We start from the raw sequence: 14180 nt of genomic DNA, 5'->3' as shown, positions 1-14180 counted from the left end.
ATATATATGTTTATAAATTACCGACATACCAATTCTGGGGCCTCCCCAGAATATTTATGGTACTCATGAATACCCCAACACTAGAACAGCCATGAGGCAGACCTACCACTAGGAAAGAAGAATGTAGGGCCAGCATTCCTTTTGCAATGGGGCAAGAAACACACAAATGAAGTAAGCACACTGGCTGGGAATATCACACACATACTTGGTCCTCTCTACTACAACTCTGACAAACCAAGCCGGTCACAGAGATTTGAAATGCCTGCCAAGGACTAATGTTCTAGGTCTAAGTTGAGCACCGTCTTCCTCCAAGAAAGCAATGGTTCAGAAGAGTGAAACTTGAAGAGAAAATGAGAATCTGCTTCATCATCTTCATGCTGTGCCCATGCCACTGCTATAGTCCAGTCCTCGGAGTAGCAGCTATTCACATAAGAGTGAAGATTTTCATTCCTAGTGTATACTTAGAGTCAAACATATTCAGAACATATCCTTTGCTAGGCTTATGTATTATTCTAAAGAAAATGGAAGAGCTAAGGAAAAACTCACCTATCCATTACCCATCCTAACCATAATTCTCAACATCATATTGCTTAACTCTTTTGGGAAATGCTACGTTGCAAGTGGATTGATTTGGGGAGTCCTTGGTTTCAATCTTTTGGCTTTAGTCCATATCTTAAGACAATCATTTTTTGTAGTACTGAGAACTGAACCCAGGGCCTGCAGCGTGATAGCCAAGCACTCTACCACTGAGCTGCACCACTTGCCTCAGCCTTCTGAGTAGCTGGGATTACAAGAATGTGGCACTACACCTGGTAGAATTTTCTAACTACCAGAAAGTGGAGAAAGATACCTTCACTGCCATTGAAGACTGGCTCCAGTAGGCAAAGAAGTCTCCTGAGCCCTATCTATGGTTTTATACCTTGCAAGGAACAACCAACTTTCCAATCAATTATACATTCTATGTTCTAATGACACACATTTGTGATATTCTATAGCAAGGGAAATTCTGGGTATTAAAAAGTAAACTACATCAGTATCTTTTTTTAGGGTGTAGGGGCAGGGTGATGAGGGGAAAATGCCTTTTACTCGGGAGTTTTAACACCAATTCAGAGGCCATGACATTGCTTCAGTTTTCTTTTAGTCCTGTTTTTATTCCTTTCCACTTCTGTTCATCACCTTTATGTGCCTTTCATAAAACGGAGCAAACTATCCCTTTCTTTTGGTCAAAAGGCAAGCTGTATCTACCTAACTAAAGGTTCCGAAAAAGGAGCAATAATTTCATAAGCAGGAACAATTCATTCAGCACATGTGTGATCTTCTGAGTCAGGTATCCCCAAACATGTAACTTAGGTACCAGAATGAGATGGAAACCTCTCTGCCTCAAGTGCCTCTTAACTGAAAGTGGCTGGCTCATCAAGCCTGTCCAAAACTTAAGGATACTGCCTGGGGCAGGGGTGGACTGGGGATGACAAGAACACAGTGAGGGTCTCAAGGGAAAAATAATATTGTGAAGAAAATCTATTATACTCAATATATTTAGCTGTACTGAAAACCATCTCACTGTACACATACCCATTCCTGATCTGTGGGAAGAAGATAGGAAATAATGTCGGCCCTTAGGTTTCTGGAAGGATTCAGACATCTCTGCTAAAAGAAAATTGAGATTGGAAGGAACATTTATGAGTATGATATGGTTTCATTTCTCTTATATTTCCCATTTGTTATCTGAATATAAAAGCTTTCCTATCAAGGAGCCAGACTCTAGAAGGTGATACTACGAAAATCTGACCTAAGCAGTGAAGTAGTTTCTTCCTACATATTTTGTATGCTGGATTGGTTCACAGAGACAAGAACTAAGGAAAGATGGGAAACATGAAAACTGTGGGCCCTTACTAGTAAATTTCCGAGCCTTCCCGAGCTCAAGTTCAATAGGAATCAATGGGAAACAACTAAAATGACTAATTAGAAGTTATTTTTGTATAAATCTTCAACATGAAGCCCTCCGATGCTTCAAGTGTCATCACTCTACATCAACCAAAGATGCTCCTGCCGGCTGTGCTCAGTTCCTTCGGTGGAGGGCATTGCTGTGGTGAGCACCAGACGTGACAGCTACAAAGAGGTGAGAAGAGAGAGCAGGCAAAAAGCAAATAAATATGACTGAATGAATCTATACCCTCACTTGGAAGCCCATTAACAATGAAGCAAAACAACCACTTAGCCAAAAGGATTAACCAGTCTAGTAAAGACAAGGCTTCGAACTGACAGTTTGAGGACGGAGGGAAGAGATAAGAAATCAGCAAATAAAGTGCTACCATAAGAAGGTAAGAAAATAAAATTCTTGCCAAGTGAGTAGAAAAGGAATTGGGACTAGAACAATAATCTATGTTAAGATAAGCAAGATGACATTCAAAATAACTTTACGATCCTTTCTTACTATCCCAAATATACATGAGAAAAGCAACACTGCTATTTATCACTGAGTGTAGTTAACAATCATCAAAGTAAAATTAATGACTTGGAAAAACAAAACTTCTGAAGCTACAGTCTATAGGTATTTGGACCTTGTGTCTTCAACTACACACAAAGTATTACCTAGATATCATGATAGGGTTTTCCGGTAGGTAATTTTTTCTTTAATTATTGAGTTCCCAAATGACACCAAAATTTAGTTTGTATAGAAAAAATGTCTCTTCTTACAAAATTCCATACAGATTAGTAAACGTGTTAGCAAACTCACTCATTCCAGGCTCAGTCAAGTAGCTGTAGCGCTTACGTAAAGCTAAAGATGCAAAGCTCTGTCGTTTATCTGCTTTCTCAGTCTGGAAAAAAAAAAAACAACAACAACATAAGACTATTTCCAACTCTGTGACATTTTCACAATTTCAACATTTTGTAGGGTGGCATGTTGATATCTTGTTTATTCTTTTCTTTTTTAGCATTCTCCTCTTGAAAAAGTTACATTCCTACAGGGATCCCACAACCCCGCCCCAATATCTCAACCAGATAACCACAATTTAGCAAAACACAGCAGACTACAGGGAACTACAAATAAAAGACGAGCATCACAGAGACTTCTGGTGCTGAGCAGTAAGTTTTCCCAAAGTCGTCCAAATAGAGAACACATATATCACAAAGTACACTCACTATGTGAGTACATTCAAGAAAAAAAAGGCACACAGTTTATTATTCCAATCACCATTGTGGTTTCTGTATGTTAACAGGCATAGAGTACAAAGGAAGAGATTAAAAACCTGGGAATGGTTTTATTATCAGCAGTGTCAGTATCAGTCTCAGGCTACCATCTCTATTTTGATGTGTGGGGGTTTTAAATCCAACTATCATAACTTGGAGAACTATCAGGAGGTAACAGGCAAAATTCTTTTAAAACTCAACTGAATAACTTGACCCTTAAAAAAATGGTCAAGATAAATTTTGTTTAGCTAGAATAGCAAATATCTATCCACAACTGGCAAGGAAATGTATAAAGCATAAGTTTATTTCTACAGTAAAATTTCATGCATTAACCATGATCTTGATTTAAAAGTTATATTACAGTGTAGAATAGGAGAGTAGTGGATAGTAAAATATGCATGTGAAACTGGCAAAAAGTTATACATGCCAGTCCAACACATTTTTAAATGTTTAAATAATTTTTTTCTTTTAAAATCATTAGCTGGATTATAATTTCATGAACTACACTGACAGACTCAGGCAGATATGGAGAAAGTGAATTAATTTTAAAGAAAAATATATACTATTTACTTCACATACGCTAAGACCTACAAAAAAATATAACTTGTATATTTCCCACATTTCAGCCCTCTTCTATACATTTTCAATATCTGTTCTACCTCTGATAGAATAAAAGCAGAAGTATTTATATTACCTCATCATCTTGATCTGACTCTGTCTCCTTTTGGTCCCAAGATGCATTGCAGAGACAAGGAATATTATAATGGACAGCAGGGAAAAGAATATCAGGATATGAAAAGGACTGAGTAGGGAGCACAAAATGCAAGCTGGTTTAGGAAGCAAAGCAAATCAAAAGAAGCCAACAAAAAAATATCAAGAATTGTACATCCACAGCAAATTAATGTATGATGCTATTTGAAAGCATTAAAAAAAAACCTATGAACTAGCCGCAAAAGCAATAAACAGAGGACTGTCATACAAACTATAAGAATTCGACACCACAGTAACAAGACTTAGTCAATCTACACAAGGAGACTAATAGAATTTGAGTTTCAAGAGCTCAATTCTGTTACAAAGCATTCCTTAAGTGCATACCAAGGGCCCACTTCTTCAAGAGCAGGGAAAGAAGTCAAAATGAATCAGTGTTAAAAGATACCTTTTTATGTGCCGGCAGAGTGATATTTAAGTTGCAAACAGCTGTTTGAGGCAGGCCTTTTGTTGTCTTTGGTTCTTTCAGAAAAGATAGGCGACCACAGGGCTCTTGGCTGGTGTCTCTAATCTGGAAGAATTTAGGTAGTTGACAGTTACAGAAAAAGACTTTTCTGTGGATTCCTGTCTGTGTAAGAGTGAAACATGTTTGTTCTATGAAGCCTTCTTAGAGACAGGAAAGGAAAAGATGATAACAATTACATCTCAACCAGATTGGTCACAGTTAAACTGGACAAGGTTTAGGGGCCCAGTTCTGAGCTCACCAGGATTGTCATATCTGTTTGTCTTATCGTGATAATTCATACTAGACTCTGGGGTATATGGATTTTCTTCCTGCCTAATAATTTGTTTCTCTTGAGGTTTCAATTATTGTAACACACAGTAGCAACAGATAAAAATAATAATGAAACAACTAACCTGACTTCTGATCTCTGAGGAGGAAGAGGCTGTCTCAAGATTGTCTTGTGGTCTCTCTCAAAATGGAAATGAAACTTGACTACTGATTCTGAATTGCATCCATTTTTTGATTATTGAACATTAACCAGATATAGTACATTTATTCTTGATTGGTTGGTTTTACAAACAATTTCTTAAACATAAATGACTCATACACTTTTTAAAAAGTAACTATTGTTATTAATTAGAAAGTTTTACTGAATCTGACCTTGTTCTTAGTAGTTCAGGTTTGGTGGAAAATGTCAAGCTAAATAAATCATTAAAACCTTTTCTTTTAATTCTTTTTATGGGTTTATTTTTTCAAATGCACAGTCTTTGTTGAAATTGATTTACCTTGATGGAAAATGGCAGTCTATTTTCTTTGAAAGCATAAAAGTTAAAAACAAGTTGCTGTCCTCCTTTGGTAAGCGGGGTCAGATTTCCATAACAATCAACATAAATAGGTTTTCCTTCCAGAACCTTTAGAGTAAAAGAATGCATAATTTAGTACTAATTTGATTTAGGAGAATTTTGAGATTTTTAAATTATCTAATATTAAAAGACATGTCATATTTAACTCCTTTTTAGAGAAATTATTTCTATGATATTGTTTGCCATAAAAACCATTCTATAGAGTTGCAGTCCAACAGTTGTGACTGGAAATCATTACTGTGGACATTGTAAAATAGAATTTTATATTTTTTGTTTGGGCAGTTTTAAACATGTTTGAGCAAGTGTCGGATGTCACTTATTCTTACAGACTCTGAGAAAATGTTTTTTAGCTTTGGATGGCTATGTGATCATTAGGTTTGAAAAACAGAAGCAGTATTAATGAGCGTCAGTGGTGGCAATGAAAATAAGAAAATTCAAGTAGTCATAACTTAGATTCTCTTGCACGACATTTTAACCAACAGAAGTGCTCTAGAAGATGTTTAAAATAATTTGGGAATAAATCTATATCTATTTTTATTTATTTTGTTTGTTTTTTGAGACAGAGTCTCATTATGTAGTTGAGACTGACTTGGAACTCACTATGTAGCCCAGGCTGGTCTCGAACTCACAGCATTCCTCCTTCCTCCGCCTCCCGAGTGCTGGGTTTACAGACGTGCACCACCACGCTTGGCTATATCCATTTTTAAATCAACAGTAAAATCGGTAATGTACTTAAGAAGTAGTGCTATATGGCCTTAGGAGATAAACCTGTAAGTGGGGGAAATTAAGAAATGGACTTGTTTTTGTGGATAAGGTACCTCGATATCTTTGCTTCTTGCAACTTCCTCAAAATTCTCTTGTTGCTCTAAAGTTTTGTCCACTTTGTCATCTGTCATGCAGAAACATCGCAGGGAAGATTCTACGGGATCATTCATTTTGGCAAACACAACAAACTTGGCCATATAGGGAACACATATTAATTCTCTGTACAGTTGTGTGGCTAACCCAACAGTTTCTAAGACTTGATGGCAGTCTGCAAGCCAAAATCTGAGACAAATAAACAGAAGTATGAGACTATGACACAAAAGCTTCATCTTAAGAAAAAAAGAACCCGTAGTTTAAAAATCGGGGGCTCGGGGGTATGGCTAGGGGTGTGGCTCAGTGGCAGGGTACATGCACGGCCCTGAGTGTGATCCCCAGCACCAAAAAAAACAACAAAACCCTGCATGTAAGGGAAATAAACCAAAATACTATTAACTTGTTAATTTAAATAGCAAAGACATTTAACCTCTTTATCCAAACAGAAAACTTGTATTTATTATTTGATAATATTTTTGCAAGCAAATACTAAGGATTGTCTCACCTTTTCCACAAAACAGAAAAAAAAATACTATAAAAATAACATTGCTATAGAGCACAACAGTTTTTATTCCCTGAAAGGGAATAAAACAGATAAACCAATTCCTTAATGCTTTTCAGAATCCCTGGTCTTCATACCTGGCTGAAACATTGGTTGTAAAAGAGACGCAATCCTTTATAAATGTCAAAGGTGTCGTTCCTGTGATGTCTTCCCACTGAGCAGGCGAGGTGCCCCCTGGGAGAACAGCAGTAGATAATGTTGACTTCATTCCATGTTATTAGGGAAATGCTCACTGTAAACTCTTTATTATCATTCTGCTCTTCTCTCTGCATAGCCAGTACTTGGCAAAACTTCAAACATTTTTTCAGTTTAGTGGTATGTAAAGTAAATTTGCTCTCTACTCTTTTTTTTTTTATATACTTTTACCAGCGTATCATGCACTCCTTGTAAGTTATTATTAAGTTATTAAATTTTGCTGTTGTTTGAGTGAGGTCTTACTATATTACCCAGGCTGGCCTCAAACTTCTGGGCTCAAGTAATTCTCCTGCTTCGGCTTCCTAAGTACCTGAGTCTACAGGTATACAGCACTACACCCAGCTCTCATATTAATAACTTTAAAAAATTTTTCTCTGCTATTTATCTGGGTAATGATGATTTAAACATGAGGAAACTACAATTTATATTTTATTCATTATGTTAGTTTAATGATTTGTAGTTCCATATAGATAATGTAAGTCTCTCTTAAAAGAAATTATCAAGAACATTCAATGGGCTGGGGATTTAGCTCAGTGGTGCTGCTCCCTGCCTTGCAAGTGTAGGGTCCTGAGTTTGCTCTTCAGTACAAAAAAAAAAAAAAAAAAAAAAAAAAATAAAAAAAAAAAAAAAAAAAAAAGAAAGAAAAAAGAAAGAACATTCAGGAAGGAACTTCTTTTATACCAGGCAGAACCATTTACTTTTCCAGGGAAAAAGGAGAAATCTGCCATTAAAATTACTCCTAAAAAAAAAACAAAACAAAAAAACAAAGCCTACCTTCAATGATCTTGGACATTAGTTAAAAATTAGATCAGGATAATCCAAGGATACATGGGGATCTGGATTCCAGGTACTTCTGGTCTCCCAAACCCTGAATATTTAGCTTATTGGACTTCACTGGTGAACAGAATATGGGAGAAAAATCACAAGTTCAACACTCCTTAGGGCTACTGCTCTGTGATGACTCCCATCTATTTTCCCTAAAATCCATCCAAATTCCTGGTACTCTAAAGGGTACTACTTGTGTTTAGGTCACTGAGAAATTACCTAACTGCTCCAATAGATTCAGTAATACCTCAACAGTCCTAAGAGGACTCTATTACTAATACTAAGCTTAATAGCAGGAAGTGAATAAAACAAAAAGTTAAATGAGTCATGAGTCCCACATCTCAAAAAAATTATTCTGACAATATCAGGGAGGAGGTGATAGAAAAGAAGAAATATTTTATACTTTATATCCTATTCTTACAATGTTGGCATGGATATTTCAAAGGTTTTACATCACTGCAGAGAATCACTGCAAATCAACAAGAAGTACAGCAGCAGCTTGCTTAACCACACCTGTAATGCTGCAGAGAAGGCGTAGGTTGGGGGTCGTGTCCCCCTGGTATCCATTGGATACTCCTTCTCCTGAGGGTGGGGGCACAGGAATGGTCATGGTGATTGGTTTATGGAATTTCCTTCTTCTTGGCTCCACGGTGACAATGGGGCTAAAGGTTGCTTTGTTTCCAAGGATCTTTTTAACAATTTCATCTGGAACAGGTTGGGCCTAAAGAAAGCAAAAGGATCTTAAATGAAACTAGACATTTTTTTTTCCCATCAGAAAGTTGACTTTTTATGTGAGAAAGACAACAATCAGACAAACCATGACAACAAAATGCTTTTATCTTCTTTATCCTTTCTATTTGAAGATGACACAAAAAAACAAAACCAAAGAAGCTACACCTTGGCAGGAAGTAGTCAGCCTATCCCCTTAGTAAACACAGGCATTACTGGTTTGCATAGAAAACAGGCAGCTAAATCTCAGAGCAGAAAAGCTTCTCAGACTAATCCAAAGTCAAGGACAACAAATGTTTTAGTATACTTTAAACTTATGAAGGACATTCATAAAACCTCACAAAGTCAACTTGTATCTGTATAAAAGTTGAGGCTTTTAGAGGTGGCACAAAAGTGCATTCAAATTTTCAAAGGATTTGAATTCTAGTCTAGGAGCCTAATTTATTCCTTTTGGTTTCTTTCCTGTTTGGTAAAATAATTCAACATGAGACACAGGCGAAGGGCACTTCATACCACTGAAAGGTAAGGTGGTCTCTGGCTCCAGCTGTTTACTGAAGGCTTTCTAGGATTTAGCATTCTGGGTTGAAAAGAATCTAGTCACGCCCTGGAGTGTGAGATTTCAGCCTCACAAAATAGCATGAACTTTCAGCTAGCTTATTAATTAGTATATTAATGAACACCACAAGATGAGTTATTTGCAGTTCATTTTTCTTATTCAAGAAGGAGAAAAAGAACTATTGAAGGTCAAACTAATCAAAATGAATCAATATAAAAATCATTCTTGCCAAGATTTTCAGTCAGCTTTCCAAACCAAAACAGGTTTCGACAGATTTGGATGAAACCTAGAGTTTATGATTTACTTAAACCCAAACAGTAGCACTTATGAGCTTCACTGACTGATTTTTACGATGTGGCACATTAAAGACCAAGTTTCAGTAAACTGCTCCATACAATGAGACCAAGAACCTATTGGTGAAAAAACTATCCTTCAGAAATCTGAGACTTTCATAAAAATTCTAAAATATTCACTCTTATTTAACAGGACACTAACTTTACACAACATGCTCTTCTTTTGAAATAGGTTAATGATTTCCAAAATGGACCAATTAGTAATGTCAATAAGGACTAGCTCTGATGATAGTTCCAGTGCAGAACACCATTACATGTCTTCTGTAGGTGCTGAGGGAAGAAGTGCTTGGGAAAAGGGTGCCTTCTGAACAGTACCTGGAGGCCCACGCGAATTCTTTTGGTTAGAGCACCCTCTGGGAAAGATGCCTGCACCAGGGGTACGGTGGTGCTGCTCAGAATTCCACCTTCAGGACCAATTTGGTTGCTTTCCTGCTTAATCCGTGAAACCACTGCAAAATACTGGGGGAAATCCTTAGTGATAATCCTGCAGATCCGCTTTTTCCCTAACTCTTCTGGGCTGTCAAGTTCTGAAAAGACAAAGAAGTGAAAAGGCCATGAGAATATGAAAGTCTACAAAACACCTTGAGACAAACTGCAACTAACTGATACACAAAAATTTGTATATGGGCAGTACTATTTCAATGTATGTATGCTTTGTAACATCTAAGTCAAATTAACTATACCTAGATCTCAAATGTTTATCACTACTTTAAAAATGCTTCCTTCTAGTTTTTTTTTCCTTTAGACAGGGTCTTGCTATACAGTTCAGAGTGCCCTCAAACTCTTGATCCTCTTGCTACAAGCTCCCAAGTGCTAGGATCACAGGTGCCCAACTGCTGCTAGCCTTTTGAAATCTACATATATTAATATTATCTATAGTGATCATACTACGCAATGACACACCAGAACTTCTTTTTCCTCCTCACTGTAACTTAGTACCCATTGAACAGTCTTTCCCATCTCTCCCCCTATTTTCCCTGGCCGCTGGTAATGACCATTCTATTTTCAACTTGTATGAGATCAACATTTTTAGATCACAATATAGAAGTGAGGTCATGTGGTATTGTCTTTCTGTGCCTGACTTATTTCACAATTCTGATAGATAATTTTTTTCTTTCCTTTTGCTTTCTCCTTTCCTTCCTTTTTATTGTTCTTTTTTGTGGCACTGGGGATCAAACCCAGGGTCTTGCACATGCCATGCAAGGGCTCTACCACAGAGCTACACCCCCCGTTCTGAGATATTTATTTCTATTTAGTAGCTGAAACAGACTTTTTGTGATAAAGAGAAAACTATAATGACCACGAGACAATATAAAACTTTTCAAAATTATTGCAGCACTATTACAGTAGTTGCATAAAATATTTCTAGTGAAGAATTAACATCCTTAAAAATTGGCATTTTACCACATACAGATAAATTTCCACTCTCCAAGAAGAGATTCTGTTGATATTAATCTATCCTCAAAGCTGTCAGAAGTAGGAATGAGTAAGAAAAAAAGTGGAGCTTCACAAACTAGTGTGTGTAAAAAGCTCTAAAACTTTATTTGAAAAACTTTAAAATGTTTCTAAAATGGGCAAATTATTAATATCGTCACCAATTTCTGCCTGCCCTCTGACAGGCATGAAATTCAACCTTCTTCCTCTGAGGTCCTAACTCCAGGAAAGAATTTACAGGTTGCCTACTCCTTTCAAACTTTTGACTCACTTTCCTTCATACAGCATGTCTGATGGTCAAAGTCCAGTTGCTTCTGTCTTGGAAATAGCTCACTCTCTGGCCACCCATTGTTCAACCTCAGTTTCAGCTTCCTTGAGTTATGGAGGCCACTTCCTAACCAACTATCTAACTATCTCTTTTTTATTCACTTGACCGAACTTTAGTCCATCCCCGTGCTACTGCATCCAGAGGGGTTTTCTTTAAACTTATACAGAATTCTGCTAAATTTAGCTGGAATAAATGAATTTAAAAGTTTCTGGAATAAGAAGTCCTTGAAGCTAGCCAAGAGCATTTTAGAAAAGTAGGTTTGTAAGGGAGGATTTATCTTCCAACATATGAAAATTTATCTAGAAATACCATAATAAAACAGGTAAGAATTATATATAAGAATAGATAAACAGATCAGGGGACAATAATAGAAAAGAAACATATCCAGGTTTATGTATGTAATATGTATACACAAATACATATGTGAGTCCATATATATTTACATATAATGTAAGTTATATTTACAGCAAAGTCACACATTTAAATGTGGAAAGAGAGGGGAGGGGGAAATGGTTTATTTAAAAGATAGGTTTCTGAATCATGGTCTGTTCCACTCAGAGATGTTTAGGTTAGTGAGGAGCTAGAGCTTAGGGAAGAGAGAGCCTCCCAGCAGGACTAGAGGACCGAGGGCAGCAAGGATTCTCCAGAGCTGTGTGTTTAGATAGCAAAACAACAGCTAAACTATCCTCTTTGGCTTCACTTTGTCTTTGTCAGAGCATCTCAGCAACATACAGTGCTCTCGTTCTGTCCTCCCACTGGTCCTCTTTTCTGCATCCAAGAACCATTTGTGTAATACTAATTCTTAAAACCTGGTTACAAAGAGTCAGGAATTTAGCTCAGTAGTTCCTCTGCCTGCTTCTCAAGTGCAAGGACCGAGTTCAACTCAGTACAAAAAAAAAGACACAGTTATACAGAAATCTGATACTTTTAGATGACTGACACATAAACATGTGGAAAAGATTAAGAACAAAACAAATCCACCTAAACTTTCAGGCAATTAAATTGACTTTTAAATGTAAAAATAGAATTCCAAACACACGAACATATTCAGCTATATGACAAAGTAAACTTATGTATATAGTATTTTATAAACAATCTTTTTAAAAGAGAAGAATCCCTTTCACAATAAAAGATGATGTTGACATAATTAAAAATCTATTTGGAAAAAGAAAGCTAAATCATTATATTGCATATATTTTTCACTGTTTTTAAAAATTCAAATATTATATCTCAAATTCAGAAAAATGCTTTAGACTTAAAGGAAGTGTTCCCATACAAAACTAGAAACTTAGAAGTTTAAAAGGCAGTTCTGACTACACCCAAATGTAAACCTTTCACCCAACATGCATATAGTTACTATTGCAGACGTACACTAAATAAAAAATAATGGAAAGCTCTCCATGACAAAAACAGTAAATTTGACAGACTAAAAGTAGACTCTAGGAAAAGTTAATAGCCACACCTGACAAACTTTCAGTTTGCTCAACACCAAAGGTAGCTATAAATCATTTAGAAGGTGAAAGACAAGAGCAAAATGTTATAAACAGGCAATGCACAGAGGCTGAAAAATGGTCCATGAGCATATATTAAAGTGTTCAAATACAATAATTTTACATGAAATGTCAACTAAAACTAATTTCTCTCCACACCTATCTCTTTAATTAGTGAAATTATTACCCATGCATTTACAGAGCTGTGGTTGTTTTACTTGTTAACAAAATAAGGAGAAAATTCTCAAACTTCAGGGGGTAGGGGTAGATTTTGTTTTTGGTGTTTGCTAGTCATATTAGCCTCTGTTCGTACCTCTATAGACTGAACACACCTCCCCCTGTCCCTTCACTGTAACATTTCTGTCTTCCTCGTCAGATATGGTCATGGCTCATTCCACATAAAATGTATACAATGGCAAATGGACAATTCGATAAATGGACCAATGGTGTCTTCCTGGTTTACAGATCAACCATTGAGCTCTTACATCGGAGGATCAAATTAATTGTCAGCTAGAGGAGATAGAGGATTTGGCTCTGTGTAGAAGTAGAACTGGAATTCTGCTATTCTTTCTTTCCTACAGAATCTTCTTCCTCTGTAAAAACCTAAACACCAGTGAGATTCCAGTGAAGGAAAATAAAACAAAGATAAAGAATTACAAAAAGGCCAGAACAGAAAAATAAGAAAGAATCTGATTGTTCAGAAAAAATACTGTATTTTACTTACTAACTGATAGGAAAAACAAGTTTTCTATATTTTATTTCCAAATAAATGTCCTTCCCTAGCATTTGGATTAATGTAAGAGAGTGAATTCCCAGGTTTCCTGCTGCACCTGAGAAAGTTTTGATACTCTGTACAGCACATAATCACCAGCTAAACAGGTATTTCTTCCTTTAGCCACAAAGTTGCCATTATGATCTCCTTCTCAATGGCCCAACTCCCAGATAAGTAACTTAGGAAGACTGCCATGATATTACTTCCATTAAGCGCCATACATTTCTTAACTCTGCCTGCAGCAAGCTATTAGTGTGAAATCTGCTGCAGATTGGTCTGGACCCACTGAGGAAGAGAGGAACCTGTTGGAGAACTAGCAATATTGTGTACTTCTTGGTCCTTTGTGTGTATACATTTTTGAGGTGTCAATAAAGAAATAGCTGTTATCACCCCCTATTGTAACAGCAATGGACAGGAAGGGGAAGAACTGCCTCTTTTGTGTGATAGAGGCAGCCCCGGCCACCCTTACACTAGTACAGCACATGATAGTTCTTACAGGTAGGTGCATAGCGGGTACAACTCTGAAGTGGCCACATAAATTTCAGATGCAGGTGAATGGTAAATGTAGAAAATGATTTCTATCCATATAAACAGAAAAACTCCCAGGAGAAGTTAGCAGTGCTCTCCCTGATCAGTGCCCTCCTAGGATTTTCTAAGGGGTTAGGGTTCCCCCTACATTGTACCCATTCTATTTGGAAAACATTTAGCAATTCTGAGTCACCGCTGAAACTTGCAAGGTAATGACTTTTACTGCACTTATTAACAGGTATTTTGAAGGCAAGCCTCAACTAAAGAAACAACTCATGTGGC

General features: G+C 36.7%; 1 protein-coding gene across 24 annotated transcripts in view; it reads right to left on the bottom strand.

The window, feature by feature from the left end:
* Positions 1–14180, bottom strand: part of Ank3 (ankyrin 3) — a 316318-nt gene that overhangs the window by 47031 nt on the left and 255107 nt on the right. For 13 of the 24 annotated variants that reach the window (XM_010602930.3, XM_033766574.1, XM_019204411.2 and 10 more), the window contains 8 exons: positions 9662–9873; positions 8222–8429; positions 6766–6862; positions 6087–6315; positions 5191–5316; positions 4349–4471; positions 3887–3913; positions 2738–2819 (listed from right to left, as the gene is read on the bottom strand). In XM_010602930.3, coding sequence (XP_010601232.1) covers positions 2738–2819; positions 3887–3913; positions 4349–4471; positions 5191–5316; positions 6087–6315; positions 6766–6862; positions 8222–8429; positions 9662–9873 — 1104 coding nt within the window. The remainder of the gene's footprint in view (positions 1–2737; positions 2820–3886; positions 3914–4348; positions 4472–5190; positions 5317–6086; positions 6316–6765; positions 6863–8221; positions 8430–9661; positions 9874–14180) is intronic. The other 11 variants (XM_033766575.1, XM_033766585.1, XM_019204421.2 and 8 more) reach the window with 1 other exon arrangement.

Source organism: Fukomys damarensis, unplaced genomic scaffold, assembly GCF_012274545.1.
Source record: "Fukomys damarensis isolate Sample0158 unplaced genomic scaffold, DMR_v1.0_HiC HiC_scaffold_20, whole genome shotgun sequence".
In the NCBI taxonomy this organism is placed as follows: Eukaryota; Metazoa; Chordata; class Mammalia; order Rodentia; family Bathyergidae; genus Fukomys; species Fukomys damarensis.
Note: the sequence above shows the minus strand (reverse complement) of the source record. Positions and strands in the feature narration are given on the sequence as shown.